At 40.0% G+C, this 15,833-nt stretch overlaps 1 protein-coding gene across 1 annotated transcript in view; it reads left to right on the forward strand.

Moving 5' to 3' along the window:
• The window catches only part of mettl24 (methyltransferase like 24), a 40,602-nt gene that overhangs the window by 8,383 nt on the left and 16,386 nt on the right, over positions 1 to 15,833 (forward strand). The window contains exon 2 of the mRNA XM_030720918.1: positions 10,986 to 11,084. Within this exon, the coding sequence (XP_030576778.1) occupies positions 10,986 to 11,084 (99 nt within the window). The remainder of the gene's footprint in view (positions 1 to 10,985; positions 11,085 to 15,833) is intronic.

A 15,833-nucleotide genomic window follows, 5' to 3' on the forward strand; every position in this document is an offset into this window, starting at 1 on the left:
ATCCAAGCTGATATGAATAAGTGCATTGACCTCTGAAACTGGACACCCTCACTCCCAAATTTTGCTACTCACCTTCAGTGCCCATCTATAAACACATGCACAATGAATGAATGCTGCTTTCAAGCTAACAGTGCTTAGAGTGTCAGCAAGAAAGCCTCAGGCTTGTTAATGAAGCTGAAATTTCAGTAACATCATGCTTAAATGCATCTGGTTGCAAAGACAACAGATACCACTTAGCCACAAAAGCAACAGAGAAGGCCAATGAACCTTAGGAACGATCATTTAAAGAGCCCACAGTTGCTTCAAGACTCCTTTAAAACGGTGTTTGGACAGGATATTTCTGCCTGTAAGTCTTTCACTCTGTAACAGTGAATCATTTCAGCATAAAAAAGACACCTAACTCAAGGGATGAACCAGAGCTGCGTCTGCACATATGCAACAGGCAGCTTAGCAAAGAAACAATCTTAAATTGTTTTAAGCACTTTGTTACTAGCAGCCTGTTGCAGAATTGCAAAGTCTTTCTATTTCATTAGCTGAATCTATCAAAAATGTCAAAGTTAGTATTGTCTGACAGACATAAAATAGCATTTTTACACCAACAAGCTGATTCCCAAAGAGCTATTAACTAAATACTTGGCATATCTCAGCATGATGTGCAGTGTGTCCTTAAAAAAGAACTGTGGAAACTGTGCAAGTGGAGAACAAAAGAAGGGGCAGGCAGATGAAGGCAGGCAGATGAAGGCAGGCAGATGAAGGCAGACAGATGAAGGCAGAACCTGAGCGATGCATCTGAACCTTCAGTTGATCCATCTACTGTTCACCAAAGCCTCATTAGAACTGTGTCAGTAGAACGGTGCTTGTGAAAAAGCCATTCTCAAAAAGATGGCTTTTGATCCCAAACGCACTACCAATGCAGTAACCGCATACCTGGATAGAAAACACACAATGGGACCCTATCAGTCATCTGTTGACCTCCCCAGAATCGGGACCTCTACATTATTGAAGCAGTGTGGTATCATCTTGACAGAGAATAGAAGAAATGAGGGGTGACTCAAGACGTTTGCCCAGTAGTGTATGACATATAGCTAAGATACGCACCCCCTTGCCATCTTTTTCAATTTCTGTAACATAATAATTTACATGAAAGACACAAGCAGACAAAAAGACAAAAAGGGAAGAAAGAAAATGAGAACTAGCCAAGAGTGGAAACTGCTGCCTCCCTGTGTCTGTCTGACTGTCAGTCTGCCTGTTTTTTTCAGCTCCATCTTAGGAAGAAAGTGTCATATGGTGCTCAGCATGCTCCCTCTGCTCTTCCCAACTAGACATCAAACACAAATCTCATATCTAGGATATTGTCCAGGAAGCTCGCCTCTCACACACACATGCACACACAAGAGATTCTAACTGCAAACAATAAGGCCCCATCTGTCTCCTAAGATGCTGGCCAAGAGGGCCCAATTCAAACACAACATGATCGAAACAGAAGACACGGTATTTTCAGCAGTGTCAGTCTTTTTTTCTTTTTTTTTCCTGTCAAAGTTGCAACTATGTGAAATAGCTGCATAAAAAATATTGAGGTCCATGCTGCAATGGGGGCACCTATAGCTCAGCGTGTTTATGAATCCATGCATGAGTGAAGTCACCATGATGTGACTGGAAGGCGTTTCCAAGGCAACAGCCAGTTCTATTGGGATATAAGTTAATGGCACGTGTCATGACAAGCCAAAGGACTGCACAAACCACACACAGGTCTCAAATGTGTGCGCCTGCGTGCATGTGTGCACGTGAAAGAGGAAGGATGGTGTTCAGATTTTTTCCTGATAAGAGCAGCTTGTTAGCCTGCTGGATGTGCTGACTGTTGACTGGAAACCACAAATGGCTGATAGGAATCTATCAAAAGAAGTCAGACACCGCTGCCTTTCCTTTCCTTAACAACCACCGCGGCTTTGTAAAACACTGGGCTTAATGACAGAGCGACATGCTCTTGTTGTGGAGTGTCTCGCTTTATCCTTACTTATCCTCAGTGTTGCTAATATTGAGCTGAAAATGGTCAACAATCACAACAGCGTTCTTGATATGTTTTTCAGGCTTGTTGCCTGCCACTTAAAGGAAAATATCCTGTCCTTTTTATGACTTGATGAATTGATGCTTTATTCAACTAATTAAGTTTCATTTCTGTCATTTGGCCTCCTGCTATGTTATTTCTCCATATCCAGTGCAGTGTGTTAGTGATGCATTGGTAAAAATGAAAATGCAGCTCTTCACTAGCAAAACACTTAAGTACCGCTTTGATTTAAACTAGATGGACACAAAATGCTTCTGCCATGTAGCTGATGACAAATTGCAGAGTCAAAATGGACGTGTGCCGGTATTCAGTCAGCTTTGATCTACAGCACGTGGGCAGATAATTCTGCTGCCAGCAGCATTATCTGTGATGTAATACTGTGTCAAGCATAAATGCAAAACCTCAAAGTCAAATATTATTGAGAAGATGAAATGCTAATTTTCTGAGACCGTGTGCATTGTCTTCCAGTTTGGTCTCTTGCGCTCTCTCTCACCCACACAATTCTTACAATCTCTCTTTTACAGTAAATGCGTTCCAGATGTGGGTTTCATAGACCTCTGCTGCAAATGAGAAAGGAGATAGCAGGACGATCTTCATCTTCCCTCCTCACCATCTGTGCCTCAGCCTCCAATTTCTTGCTTTCTCTTCTTCACTCATACAAACACTTTCCTTCAACCCTCCTCCTCATGTAGCCCTCCACTCCTCTGCGGGCTTCCTCTGCCTTCGAGATGAAGGCTCGAGTCTTCTGAGATTACTGCCTTTATTAAAAAAGATCAGTGTAATCCTCCACTTTAATTCTGTTATACCCTCCCTGTCTTTCACTGTACGCTGGCAGTGAGCTGGAATTGGCCGATGAGCTGGGCCTGCCAGAGGAATAGAGATGACACTGCAGGAAGTAGAGACGGCTGTATATGGTCTATATCCAAGTCTCACAATATCCCAGATTAGTCAGAATGATAGAGCTTAGTAAGGATCATTCTTTGAGATTATCCTCTATATACCATGCAGAACAGTCACGTTGTATTGAAAGACTATCAGTTCTGTAAATAGATGCCTGATTTTGCTCTTAATATAATAATTTTGTCTGTCTCTTTCTTCTGCTATTTTAAGTAACAAGTATATAGCATGGGTACTCTATGGAATCTGAGCTGACCATTACATCAAAGGCAGCAATACACATAAGATAGCCAGAGTTTAACAGTGGAACTCTCATTGGCTTAATCTTAACTCACAACCACCACACTGGATCTGCTAATTTACATATTTACCATCTATAACCATGTGATCACAATGATATACACAGTCCATTTGTTTCATTTTAATTAGTATGAACAGTATTGCTGTGTATGGAAGACACTAAGAGTTCATTCTTCTTTATTATGTAGCAAATGTCAAGGTGCAGTGCTGTGAAAAAGTACCAATTACTGCCAGATCTGTGGAATCAAGAAAACACTTAAACAGGACCGATCTGACAAAGTAGGCCAAAAGATCTCAAAAAGCAACACAGAATCTGCCATAATCTAAAGAAACAGCTGAGAAACAAAGTCACTGATATCTGTCAGTCTGGAAAGGTTACAAAACCATTTTCTAAGGCTTTGGGACTCCAGTGAACCACGGTGAGAGCCATTATCCACAAATGGAGAAAACTTGGAACAGTGGTAAACCTTCCCAGAAGTGGCCAGTCTATCAAAATTACTCCAAGAGCACAGTGACTCACCCAGGATGTCACAGAAGACCCCAGAACAACATCTAAAGAACTGCAGGCCTCACTTGCCTCAGTTAAGCCCAGAGTTCATGATTCAACAATAAGAAAGAGACTGGGCAAAAATGGCATCCATGGGAGAGTTCCAAGGAGAAAACTACTGCTGACCAACAAGAACACAAAGGCTCGACTCTCACTTGCCAAAAAACGTCTTGATGATCCCCAAGACTTCTGGGAAAATATTCTGTGGCAAGACAAAAGCGGAACTTTTTGGAAGGTTTGAGTCCCATTGCATCTGGTGTAAAATTAACACAGCATTTCATAAAATGAACATCAGATGAACAGTCAAACACGGTGGTGGTAGTGTGATGGTCTGGGGCTGCTTTGCTGTTTAGGGACCTTGACAACCTCCTGTAATTGATGGAACCATGAATTCTGCTCTCTACCAGAAAATCCTGAAGGAGAATGTCTGTCCATCAGTTCAATGCCATGAAGCTCAAACACACTCTTGTTATGCAGCACGACAAGGATCCAAAACACACCAACAAGGCCACCTCTGAATGGCTCAAAACAAACAAACAAACAAACAAATGAAAAAAAAACCTAAATGAAGGCTTTGGAGCAGCCTAGTAAAAGTCTGGACATATATGATTGAGATGTTTTGGCATGCCCTCAAACAAGCTGTTCCTGCTCAAAAACCCTCCAGTGTGGTTGAATTAAAAGAAAATCTGCAAAGACTGGGCCAAAATTCCTCCACAGCAATTTGAAAGACTCAAACCAGCTATTAGGTTTAATTACTTTTTCATATAGGGCCAAGTTAGGCTTGGATAGCTTATTTCCCTTAATAAATAAAATCATCATTTAAAAACTGCATTTTGTATTTACTTGGGTTATCTTTGTCTAATATTATTATTTATTTATTTATTTATTTTTGATGATCTGAAACATGTAAATATGCAATAACATAAGAAATCAGGAAAGGGGCAAAGACTTTTTCACATTACTATCACTGTCTCATAAATACTAGTGAAGTCATGTATTATGTAGGTTTGTTGGTCTACAGTAGAAACTCTGCTGTTTTTAATTATGCAGATTTTGTTTTCAAAGCAATAAAAGCCTTTTCTTGTGATACGTTTTGCATTGCACCAAGGTTCACAGCTCCACAGTTAAAAATCTGAATCTTTCCGCATTTTCCCTGAATCACATTAGCACAAGCCTCTGGGATGTGAATCTCAGATATGATCTCACACCTGGGTTCATCGCCCACTTGAAAACGGAGGGAGGTTGATGTGAATCAGCCACCAGCTGTTTCATTGAACCGCAACTTCTCCGTCTGCCCATTTGCCCATTTTACATCCTGACCTTCGTTTGGCATTGGATGCTGTTGAGTTTTTGTCCAAGCTGTCAGGAAAATACACCTTGTCAAAGACCATTTTTGTACTTTAGGACAGTTCATAGTGTTAAAAAACATTCCACATGCTGTTGAACTAAAAGCTTTGACCTCCTAACTGTACAGCCTGGTGGTATTTTTCTGAAGTGTCTGGACTCTGATGAGAGCAATTGCTGAAAATGAGCAGCAGGTCTGACACTCAGCCACCCTGGCAGTTTACCAGTGGATAGTATTGACTTGGCAGCATTTCCTCTGACACCTTATGTTTTCCAAATAGGCAGACCCAACTCACCTGTGGCTTGGTCCTGCATGACATTTGATATACTAATGAGAATTTGTTTACTCAAGCAGCAATTGTGCCATACAATTTATTCTTAGTGTAACACACAAAAAAGGACATGTAACTCATCCATTTTTATTTCTTTTTCCTTTTGTGTGTTTACCTCCCTCTTCTCCATTCTTCTTTCCCACCTTCAGACAATCCTGTCTTGCTTTATCCAGTCATCTCTTGTTCATCCATCCATCCTGTTATCCCTGAGGGATTATTCATGCTTGGCCTGGCTGCTCACACCTCTCTCACACCCAGGCTGAGAGGCACAGATCCAATAACACACCCAACTCTATACAGGCTGTGGAGAAGGGCAAATTCCACATTTGGTTGATTTTTTTATTTTTTTTTAATGCTGAAGGAAGGAAAGGAAAAACCCCTCAAATTTTAATGCTGCTAATATTTACAGTGCTGTGAAAAAGTATTTGCCCGCTTCCTGATTTCTTAGTTTGTGCATTTATTTACCCAATGCTTCAGCTTATCCATAAAATTTTAAAATTAGGCAAAGATAACCCAAGTAAAAACAAAATGCAGTTTTTAAACGATGATTTCATTTATTAAGGGAAGAAAGTTATCCAAACCTACCTGGCACTATGTGGAAAACTAACGGCCTCTAAACCTAATAACTGGCTGTGCCACCTTTGGTAGCAAGAACTGCAATTAAGTGTTTGTGATAACTGGCAGTGAGTCTTTCAGATGGCTGTGGAGGAATTTTGGCCCACTCTCCATAGCAGAATTGTTGTAATTCAGCCACAATGGAAGGTTTTTGAGCATGAATGTCCTATTAAAGGTCATGCCAAAGTATCTTAATCAGGCTTTGACTAGGTTAGAGGTGGACTTGCTGATGTGTTTTGGATCACTGTCCGCTGCATAACCTGAGTGCGCTTGAGCTTCAGGGCATGAACTGATAGCTGGACTTTCTCCTTCTGGATTTTCTGGTAAAGAGCAGAATTCTTGGTTCTATCAGTAACAGCAAGTCATCCTGAAGAGGCAAAGCAGCCCCAGACCATCACACTACCACCACCGTGTTTGACTGTTGGTCTGATGTTCTTTTTTATGAAATGCTATTCCAGATGTAACGGGATGCAAATTTTCCATACCAGGGTTTGGTTTTCCTCCCTGCCGGGCAAACGTGGAGTTTTATCTGAACATTTTCTGGCATTTTGTGTTGAGAAAATCAAAAATGAACAATAAAGTGTGAAAGAAGCTGTGTGTTTGCTGCATATACTGTATATTTTAGTTCTGACTTCAAGGATCATCATAATGTTTTGTTTGTGTAGAAGCGTCCAAACTTCAGCTGGATTTTTTAGCACTTCAGTTGAGCTGATACTTCTGCTTGTCTCAGCATTTGCACTTCAGCTTCATTCTTCTCCCTAAGCTTAAACTGAAGCACATTTCAGCACTTCTTCCAGTATTTCATTGGGAGTTTAATTGAGGTGATACTTCAATTTAACTGAGCTCTCACACCTAAATTGACACGCAGTCTCTGTCATCATTTGTATTTAATGTCATATATACTTCTTTATTCCAATTTCAGCTGCCACACATTTTGAGAAATTTGACCATTCCATATTTTCGCATTAACACATTCAGCGGCGAGCCTACATGCATTTCCTCCAGAAAGCTTTAGAGTTCCTGCCGTCATTCCACCGGTAAAGTTTGGCTGACACACTTGAACTGACACTAATTTCTTTCAGCTCCTCCAGTCTAACTCACCCTTCAACCTTAATTCATCACTTACACTTACACAGACATTTCCACTCATTTCAGTGCTTGAGGGTAAAACTGAATCTTTAAGTGTTTTCAGCACTTCCAATTCACCTGATGCTTCAACCTCACTCAGTACACACACTTAATCTGACACTGTAATTGTATTTTGGCTGCTGCTTTCCTCAACAGATATGCTTTTTCAAATGTTCGTGTGCAGTTGTTCGGCAGTTTAATGAACCCACTGTAGTTTAATTAATTCCCACTGACCATGTCATTCATGTAAAGGCAACGACCCTAAACGATCTTGCCGAATACAATGTCTAATTTTGCAGGATTAAGGCTGCACAGTTGATGAGTGATGTTCTGTGCGTCTACCAGTGTTGTCCCTTAGGTGCTGATGACTTGTTGTTGCTTGACTGAACACATAGTTTAACACTAATCGCATCACTGCTCAGCAATAATCACTGGTTAGGAAAAAAAACTCCTGATAGGTATGCATAGCATAAACACACGCAGTCTCTAACTTGCACTTTTTAAACCTGTTGTTGCATAAAGGGAATTTATGCAGTGTGAATTTAATTTCACATTAAGGGAAAAATCATTTCAACTTTAGAGGAAAGTACAGACACACTAGATTTAAAGTTGCTTTGTGCAAGTCAGTCTGACAACTCCAGGTCAACGCTGCCACAAAGTCTTAAAGTAGACTGGAAATTATTGATGCACATCTCCTGCCTTGACAAACGCTTCCAAATATTTCCATTTCTTCTCTACTGTAAAATGTTGAGTTGTGCTCGCGTGAGTGCTTTGGAAGCTCCCATTGTCCTTTTACTTTTCCATCCCTATTCAACCGCAGCGTACAGCACATACTGCAACCTCCCAGAGAGTTCATTGTCCCAGATATCTGCCCTCTGATCAGTAGCCCAGTCCCAACCTGTACCAACCGGGTGATGTATGGGGCCTGACAGCTGAGTTGTTCAGGGAGGACCGGGTAAGGAGATGAAAAGGGCAGCTCACAGACAAAGAGCTCTGGGAGTCCCCAGGATGCAGAAAGGTAGATGTTATTTGTACACGTGTAAATGTGCTTCAGATGCAGTTTCTCTGTCTCTATAAAACCTCACTGGCTTCAGTACTGCAGTTTAGGAACAATGTTGATTAGAAGTGGCATTTTATTTTCTTCTTTTTGTCAGGGACCGTTTGTCAGGCTGGGGGGTGTGCCAGAGAGATTTTTGCTTTGTGGCCTGAATCAAAATTTTATGGAGGGAATTGAACAACAAATACTCCAGAGCTTCAGTCAGAGCTGAAAATCAAAAGAAAGACACCATAATTAATATTAACACTCATAGCTTCTGATATTAAATAAGCATAGAACCTGAAGCATATTTCCAATGATGTTTTGTCTTCAGGTAAAGATCACAAATAAAACAGTCTGTGTTCAAGACACTTCAGAGTTGTTAATTGATCTCTGCTTTACCAGTGGTTTAATCTCAGTATGACAACCTACCTTGACTTTCCAAAACTTCAACCTGTCACTCATAATTGCTACTGTAGCCATCAAAGCTATCTCATAATGCGCAATAAAATCTGTCAGCCAATGATTTCTTCCATGACTGGGATCCATTCACATTATGAAGATTTTAAAAACAATACTTTGAAAAAACATGTAAATTATGTAAATCCATCACATACAGTAGCTATTACTTGGAAAATATAGTTCTCTCTATTTTTAAATAATAATTTCGCGTTATTGCATTTTTCTTTATCTGAGTGGAAATGTTAACATGTGGACAATTTTAGGGATGGATATGGTTAGCGGCAATACTCAGTAAGGCCGTGGCATTTTAGTGATGCTCGGTTGATCCGATGGGGCCCAAAGTGTGCCAAAAAATAATATATCCCCCACACCGTTACACCACCAGCAGCAGCCTGACCCTTTAATACAAAGCAGGATGGATCCTTGCTTTCATGTTATTTATACCAAATTCTGACCCTACCATCTGGATATCACAGCAGAAATCGAGACTCATCTAAACAGGCAACATTTTTCCAATCTTCTATTGTCCAATTTTGGTGGACCCGCGATCTGTAGCCTCAGTTTCCTGTTTTTAGTTTTCCCCAATTCTGATGCTCAGTTTAAACTTCAGCAAGTTGTTTTGACCATGTCTACGTGCCTAAATACACTGAGCTGTTGCTATGTGACTGGCTCATTAGATATTTGCGTTAACAAGCGGTCAAACTGTTGTACCTAACAAAGCGGCCGGTGAGAGTATATGGGTACTGAGTGTCTTTTCAACTATGTTGATTAAGCCAGAGACAGAGAACAGCAGAAAGAGGGAAAGAAAACAGACAATCAATGCAGCAGCAGGATGTTAGAAAAAGAAAGGATAAACAGGCAATGAAAGGAGAAACAGGATGTTTGATGACAGAGAGAGAAAAGAAAATAGAAGCCAAGGTGTGAAAGGAGCCAGAGAGACGAAGGGAAGAGTTGAGGCAAGGCAAGCATTCAGATGTTTTGACACTCTGCAAATCGATTGAAGGCTGAATGCCAAACACCGACTAGTGTCGTGTGGATCAAGTTCTGCAGCCATTAAAGCAACAGCAGATTTTGTGTGTGTGTTGGCAGGTCTAGGATCTGCCTCACTGGAGAAGAAAATAACACATATGGTGCTGTCAGATAATGTATTAGCAGAGTGCTGTGAGTTTATGCAAAGGCCAATAAGAAGTCAAGGAAAAGAACTATACTGTTTAGACTATACGTTTTTTTGTATACATGTATGCACTAGTGTGTGTACATGTGCAATGAGGATGAAAACACAGTTATTGAAAATGCTCCACTAGATAAAGTTTAATGTCTTAGCTATGAAGCCCTTTTTACTGAGCTAACAGTAACCATGAGAAGAGGGAAAAAAGACACGGAATTGTGAAAACAACCACGTGTCCACAAGAACAAACCTAAACATGAGTTTTTTTAGCAAAGCCAAACTGATCTAATTTGCACATTCATGGGAAATGATTAAATAAGCTGCAGTGCCCATACACTGGAGCGCCCTAGGCAGGGACTTGCACTCATAAAATAACAGCAGATAATTTATTCTAGGGCTGCTAATGAACACTTGGCCGTGGTGTTTGACCCAAGAAATGATTGTACGAGCAGCAAATACATCATCACAGCTCTGTCTGCATCCCTCTCTGTCTGTACTGCCTACTCTTCATCTCGCCTCTAATCATAAACAGGCGCATTCCTGTAGAACTGAAGCAGGGTTTAAAGCTGGGTTCTGCCACGTTTCAGGAATGCAGCACAGAGCTGCTAAAGTCAGCTGATGAAGGGATTTATGATCTTATATTTCCACTCTCAAACACAGCTGAACTTTCTACAGTAGATTTTTTTTAATCTGTACCTTCCAGCACAGGATGCACACAAGTAAATAGGCTAGCAGTCCACATTTTACTAAAATAACAACTGAAATGAACTTTAGTAGTTTGTCACTAACATGTGTGTGTGTGTGTGTGTGTGTGTGTGTGTGCGTGTGTGTGTGAGTGTGTGTGTGTGTGTGTGTGTGTGTGTGTGTTGGGGGGGGGGGGGGGGGGGGGGTGTTCCTCACAGCACACTGTGACCTAATTCCATCAGTGGCTATACACAAGAGGGTTATAATACCTGAAAGAATAAAGCTGTCTTCATTGTTGTCCTTGCACTGGATTTCTTGTGAGTGGCCTACTTTGAAGTTAGTGAGTTTCTTATTTTAATGTTACTTTTTTTGTGACTGAATATGTATGTATGTGTTCCCCTATTCAGACTCCACGGTGGCATATAGACCTGGAGCCCTGGGCCAGTGAGAGTCAGTCACTGGAGGATGAAGCTAAAAGGTTCCTCAGCTACATCACAACTCCACAAGTGAGCATTTTTTTTTACTATTTCATTGTACCTACATTTATTTGTATTTATTTGTTTTAGTTCAAGTATTTAAAATGTCAACTAACCACAACATTAAAACCATTGACAGGTTAAGCCTATAAGATCATTCATGTCATAATGCTGGGAAACAGTTGGGCTAGAACACGTTAATGTATGCAATAAAAAAGTACAGTATATATACCATATGAACAAGGATTAAATTTGATAACTTAAAAAGGCTGCAAAACAAAAGTGTTTTATAGAAATTTGTATCAATTAGCTAAATTACATGCTGCAACTACTGTATTCCTTAAAACTACAACCTTCAAATTAAGCAAATAAAGCTAAAAATACAAATTAGTAAGCTTTAGAAAAGCTGGCAGACCTATTTAGACTGAGGCTAGCCATTTCCCATCTGTATGTTGCATTATGCTCATTGTGTTCTGGTTCAAGCTTTTCACTTGTAGACAGTATCTTGACACTGCAGTGTTTGGATGTATTACGGGTGGGCAGGATTCTGAGTACAGGGAGCTGGTGAGGAGTTTTGTGGAGTGGTCTGGCAGGAATCACCTCCTTCTGAATGCCAGCAAGACAAAAGAGATGGTGGTTGACTTCCACAAGAAAAAAACAGTGACAAGTCCCATTAACATCATGGGTGAGGAGGTGGAAACAGTGGACAGCTCCATGGTACTTGGGTATTCACCTGAATGACTGAATGCTGTGTACAAGAAGGGGATGAGCAGACTCTACTCTCTGAGGAAGCTCAGATCCTTTAATGTGTGCAGCAAGATGTTGGAGATCTTCTGTGGTAGCTAGTGCCATCTACCTTGCTGTTGTCTACTGGGCCAGGGGGACAGCATCAGTGCCAGCGGGATCAACAAACTGATTCATAAAGCTGGAACCATCACTGGCCAGAAACTGGAGGCATTTGAGTCAGTGAGGGACCGGAGCTCACTGAACAAACTGCTTTCCATCATGGACAACCCACCTCATCCGCTCCACTCCACACTACTGAGGCAGCAAAGCTCCTTCTCCTTCAGACTGATTCAACCCGGCTGCCATAAAGAATGCTTCATGAAATCCTCTATATAAAACTATATAATAACGGAATGCTTGTTATTCTACAGGCAGGTGAACACACCTGACAGGCACAGGAGTTCACATACATATTTCTGAATTAAATCTTGTAACTTCTCAGATTCATAGAGTACATATTATTTATTAATGCAATTTTCACATCTTTCTTGCACTGTCAGACTTACTATTACTTTTCTTTAACTAATTTCATTATTTTCTTGTTTTTTTAGCACTGTTGTATATCTAAAATTATTTTGCACTACCCCATAGTATAAGGCCCTCACTATGTACCTGTGGCACTTTTACTTTAACTTTATTACTTATTAATTGTAGACTATGTTGTGGGATCAATAAAGTAAAAAAACAAAACAAAAAAAACACTGAAAGCAGTGGTGCACTGTTGGGGCAAGCAAGGCAAGGCAATCAGTACTTGCCCGTAACTGAACACCACTGCTTTTTGTGTTTTTGGGTTTTTTTTTTGTTTTTTTGTTTTTTGTTTTTTTGTTTTTTGTTTTTTGTTTTTTTTTTGGGGGGGGGGGGGGGGGGGCGTAGCATTGTGTGGAAGCAGAGCCAGCGATAGTCACAGAAAAAAGTGCAACTTGAAGAAGTTTTTAATGCATCTATTCTTGCCATGTCCAGAATGGCAAAAGCTATTAATTCAACAGGATCAACATGATTTTTATAGACTATGATGCATATTGTTCCTTATGACACTCATAGGGAATATTTTTTTTATTTTTAGTAAGTACTTTTACTCCTGATCCTTTATGTACAATTTGCCAATAACATTATTTTACGTGGGGTAAGCACAGTGTTTAGCACTGCTGCTAACCAACTAAGAAGGTCCTAGGTTCAATTCCACCTTGGCCAGGGTCTTTCTGTGTGGAGTTTGCATTTTCTCCTAGTGTTTGTGTGGGTTTTCTCCGGTTACTCTGGTTTCTTCCCACAGTCCAAAGACATGCAGTTACTGGGGTTAGGTTAATTGGTGATTCTAAATTGCCCATACATGTGAGTGTGAATGGTTGTCTGTCTTTCTGTATTAGCCCTGAGAATGGATGGGTGAATAGTTTTATGTGTAATTAGGTGTTTTCATAGTGTGGTATTGCTACTTTTACTAAAGGAATAGTTCTGAAAAGAAATATCCTGCAGCACTTGTTATTGTCAGATAATGGTAAACATTTTGATGATAACAATAGAAGTAATAATATTTTACAATTCTTTAGCCAGGACGGTGTGTACGTAGAAAGGTGAACATGTCCATACAGAGTTGAGCAAAATTCATTTACTTGCTTGCCTCTCTGTAAAAGTCACCACATGCCACTGGTTGAACGCATTATTTTAATTTTCTTATAGATTGTAATTGTGACTCTATGTCATCTGGTGAGCATTAAATAGGACAATGCAACAAATGAACAAAATACAATATCGTGCTTAAGATGCTGCAAAATTGGCTGTGCTTAATGTTGCAATGCAAGCACCGTCAATCATCATCTTAAACTTTTATTCACATTTTCAGTACTCAAAGCAAAGATTAACCAGACACTGAATGCAACACTAAAATTACAGTTTGAGGAAAAATAAAAGTAGTTAAGCCATAAGGCACATCATTTTGACAGTTTGTATATTATATTAGAGCAAGTCTGCATCTCCTAGCCCATGATTGAGCTACACTGGTACCTCTTTCACATTCAGCTCAGCCAAAACATTTTTCTTGCTCTGCCAGCGCGTACCTAATTCATTATTCTATTGATTACCATACAGATGGAGCTCACAGCCCCTCTATTTAGATCTAATCAATGACATGTTGTGATTTGCTCCTTGGACTGTATCAGTAGTAATTACTACAAATCAATGAAGATGTTTTGCATCATCATAACAATAATAATAATAATAATAATAAAGGGAAAAAGAAAAAGCCTGGAATTCTGCACCTTTATCCCTCTTATGGAGATAATTCAAAGACATGATTTCATTTTCACTGTCAAAAAGAATCTGACAATTTTTGAATTCATGTGATTTTTTTTTTGTTTGTTTTTTTTAAATTGCAATAAATTGGCTTGGAGATAAATCAGCATCTTATCTTTTTCTTTTCTCCCTCACACAAGATAGCCAGAACACAGAGTACCCCTCTCCAAATGACTAAGCATCGCTCAGTCTATCTTTCACAAAGCAGAAATTCAGTTCATAATGAATTAGTGCTGGGATGTGAGTGCGCACACGTGTGTATGTGTGTGTGTGTGTGTGTGTGTGTGTTTGTTCAGGCACTTGTGGGTATTTGTGTATGAGGAAGGAAGGGACAAGGACAAGAACAGAGAGAAAGACTGTATGAGCGTGTGTGTACAAGTGTGTGTTTGTGAGGAGCTGTGGAAGGGAACTGTCTGTCATTGACAGTGACAGGCGAGGGTGGAGGGAGCTGGTGTGGGGATAGCAGCATCCTCTGCTGTAATGCTGACTGACACGGTGCCTGGTGGAACTGTTACTAAGAGAGATGGCCTGCGACACAACTGGCCAATCAATACCAGTTTCAGGCAGCTTTCATGTGTTCACGCACAGATAAGAGTTTGTAATTCTATGACTCAAAAATAATAATCGCATAAAATAATAGTTCAGTAGCAGGGTTTCCAATTAGCTTATCAACAATAGGAACGAACTCGTCAATTCACAGTAATTTACGTTCCGTGAATGTTCTCGATTTTTATAGCTCAGCGTTCTTTGTAGCATTGTTCAGCTCTCAGCAGCTCAGTGTCACTGATATTTCTTTAGATGTGAAGTGCCAAAATAATCAGGAGTGATTTTGCATTTCATTTCCCACCGTGCATTGTATGCAGATAAATGCTTTCAACTTGAACACATTAGCAGTGACTGACACAATGGAGAACATTCCAGATTTAAAAATTCATTTAAATGGAGAGCAACAAAGACGCATCGGGTGACTTTTATCTTTTGTCAGATGGTGACACTGCACTTGATTCAGTTGGTTCCTTCCTGCCTGACCTGTCACCGAATGATCTCATTAAAATGAGCGGTTTATACAAAAGCCACTGCAAGAAACTATGCCTAAGAGGTTCTTTTGAAACTGTACAAATCCAGCTCACTAAAAAGGGAATGCTGCGAATGTAAACACAGCTAATGAACAGTTTCAGATGTAAATTTCTATTATTTTATGAACAATAGGTGGTTTTATAAGAGGCTGGGACACAGCACTCTTTTTTTTCCCCACTCAGTTTCTGAAAACTTTTGGAAAGTATTTTTGCCATCCTTCTATGTCTTCTTACACATTCACTTGGCTGTAAACATTTTGGACTGTAAATGTTCTGCACATTTATAGTGTCTTTTTACCTTATTTAGGTTCTACAAAGCACTTTACAATGCATGTCTCATTCACCCATACCATAGACTGTAAATTAAAGATGGACATAGTCGCTGTGCTGTCACCGTCTAGTTGGTGAGGTGCTGTTGTGAAGAGTGTTTTAGATATGCTATGTTTTGAAACCAAGCAATGGATTGACTGAGAAACCAAAGAACAATGGACTAGCTCTTATATAGCGCTTTTCTACTCAGTATGAGCACTCAAAGCGCTATTAATGCTTGCTTATATAGGAACTTGAAGTCATCAGTCGAGGGATATGAAAACTCATTTTTCCATGGAGTTCCACACAATCAGAATTCATT

This window comes from Archocentrus centrarchus, chromosome 24, assembly GCF_007364275.1.
Source record: "Archocentrus centrarchus isolate MPI-CPG fArcCen1 chromosome 24, fArcCen1, whole genome shotgun sequence".
In the NCBI taxonomy this organism is placed as follows: Eukaryota; Metazoa; Chordata; class Actinopteri; order Cichliformes; family Cichlidae; genus Archocentrus; species Archocentrus centrarchus.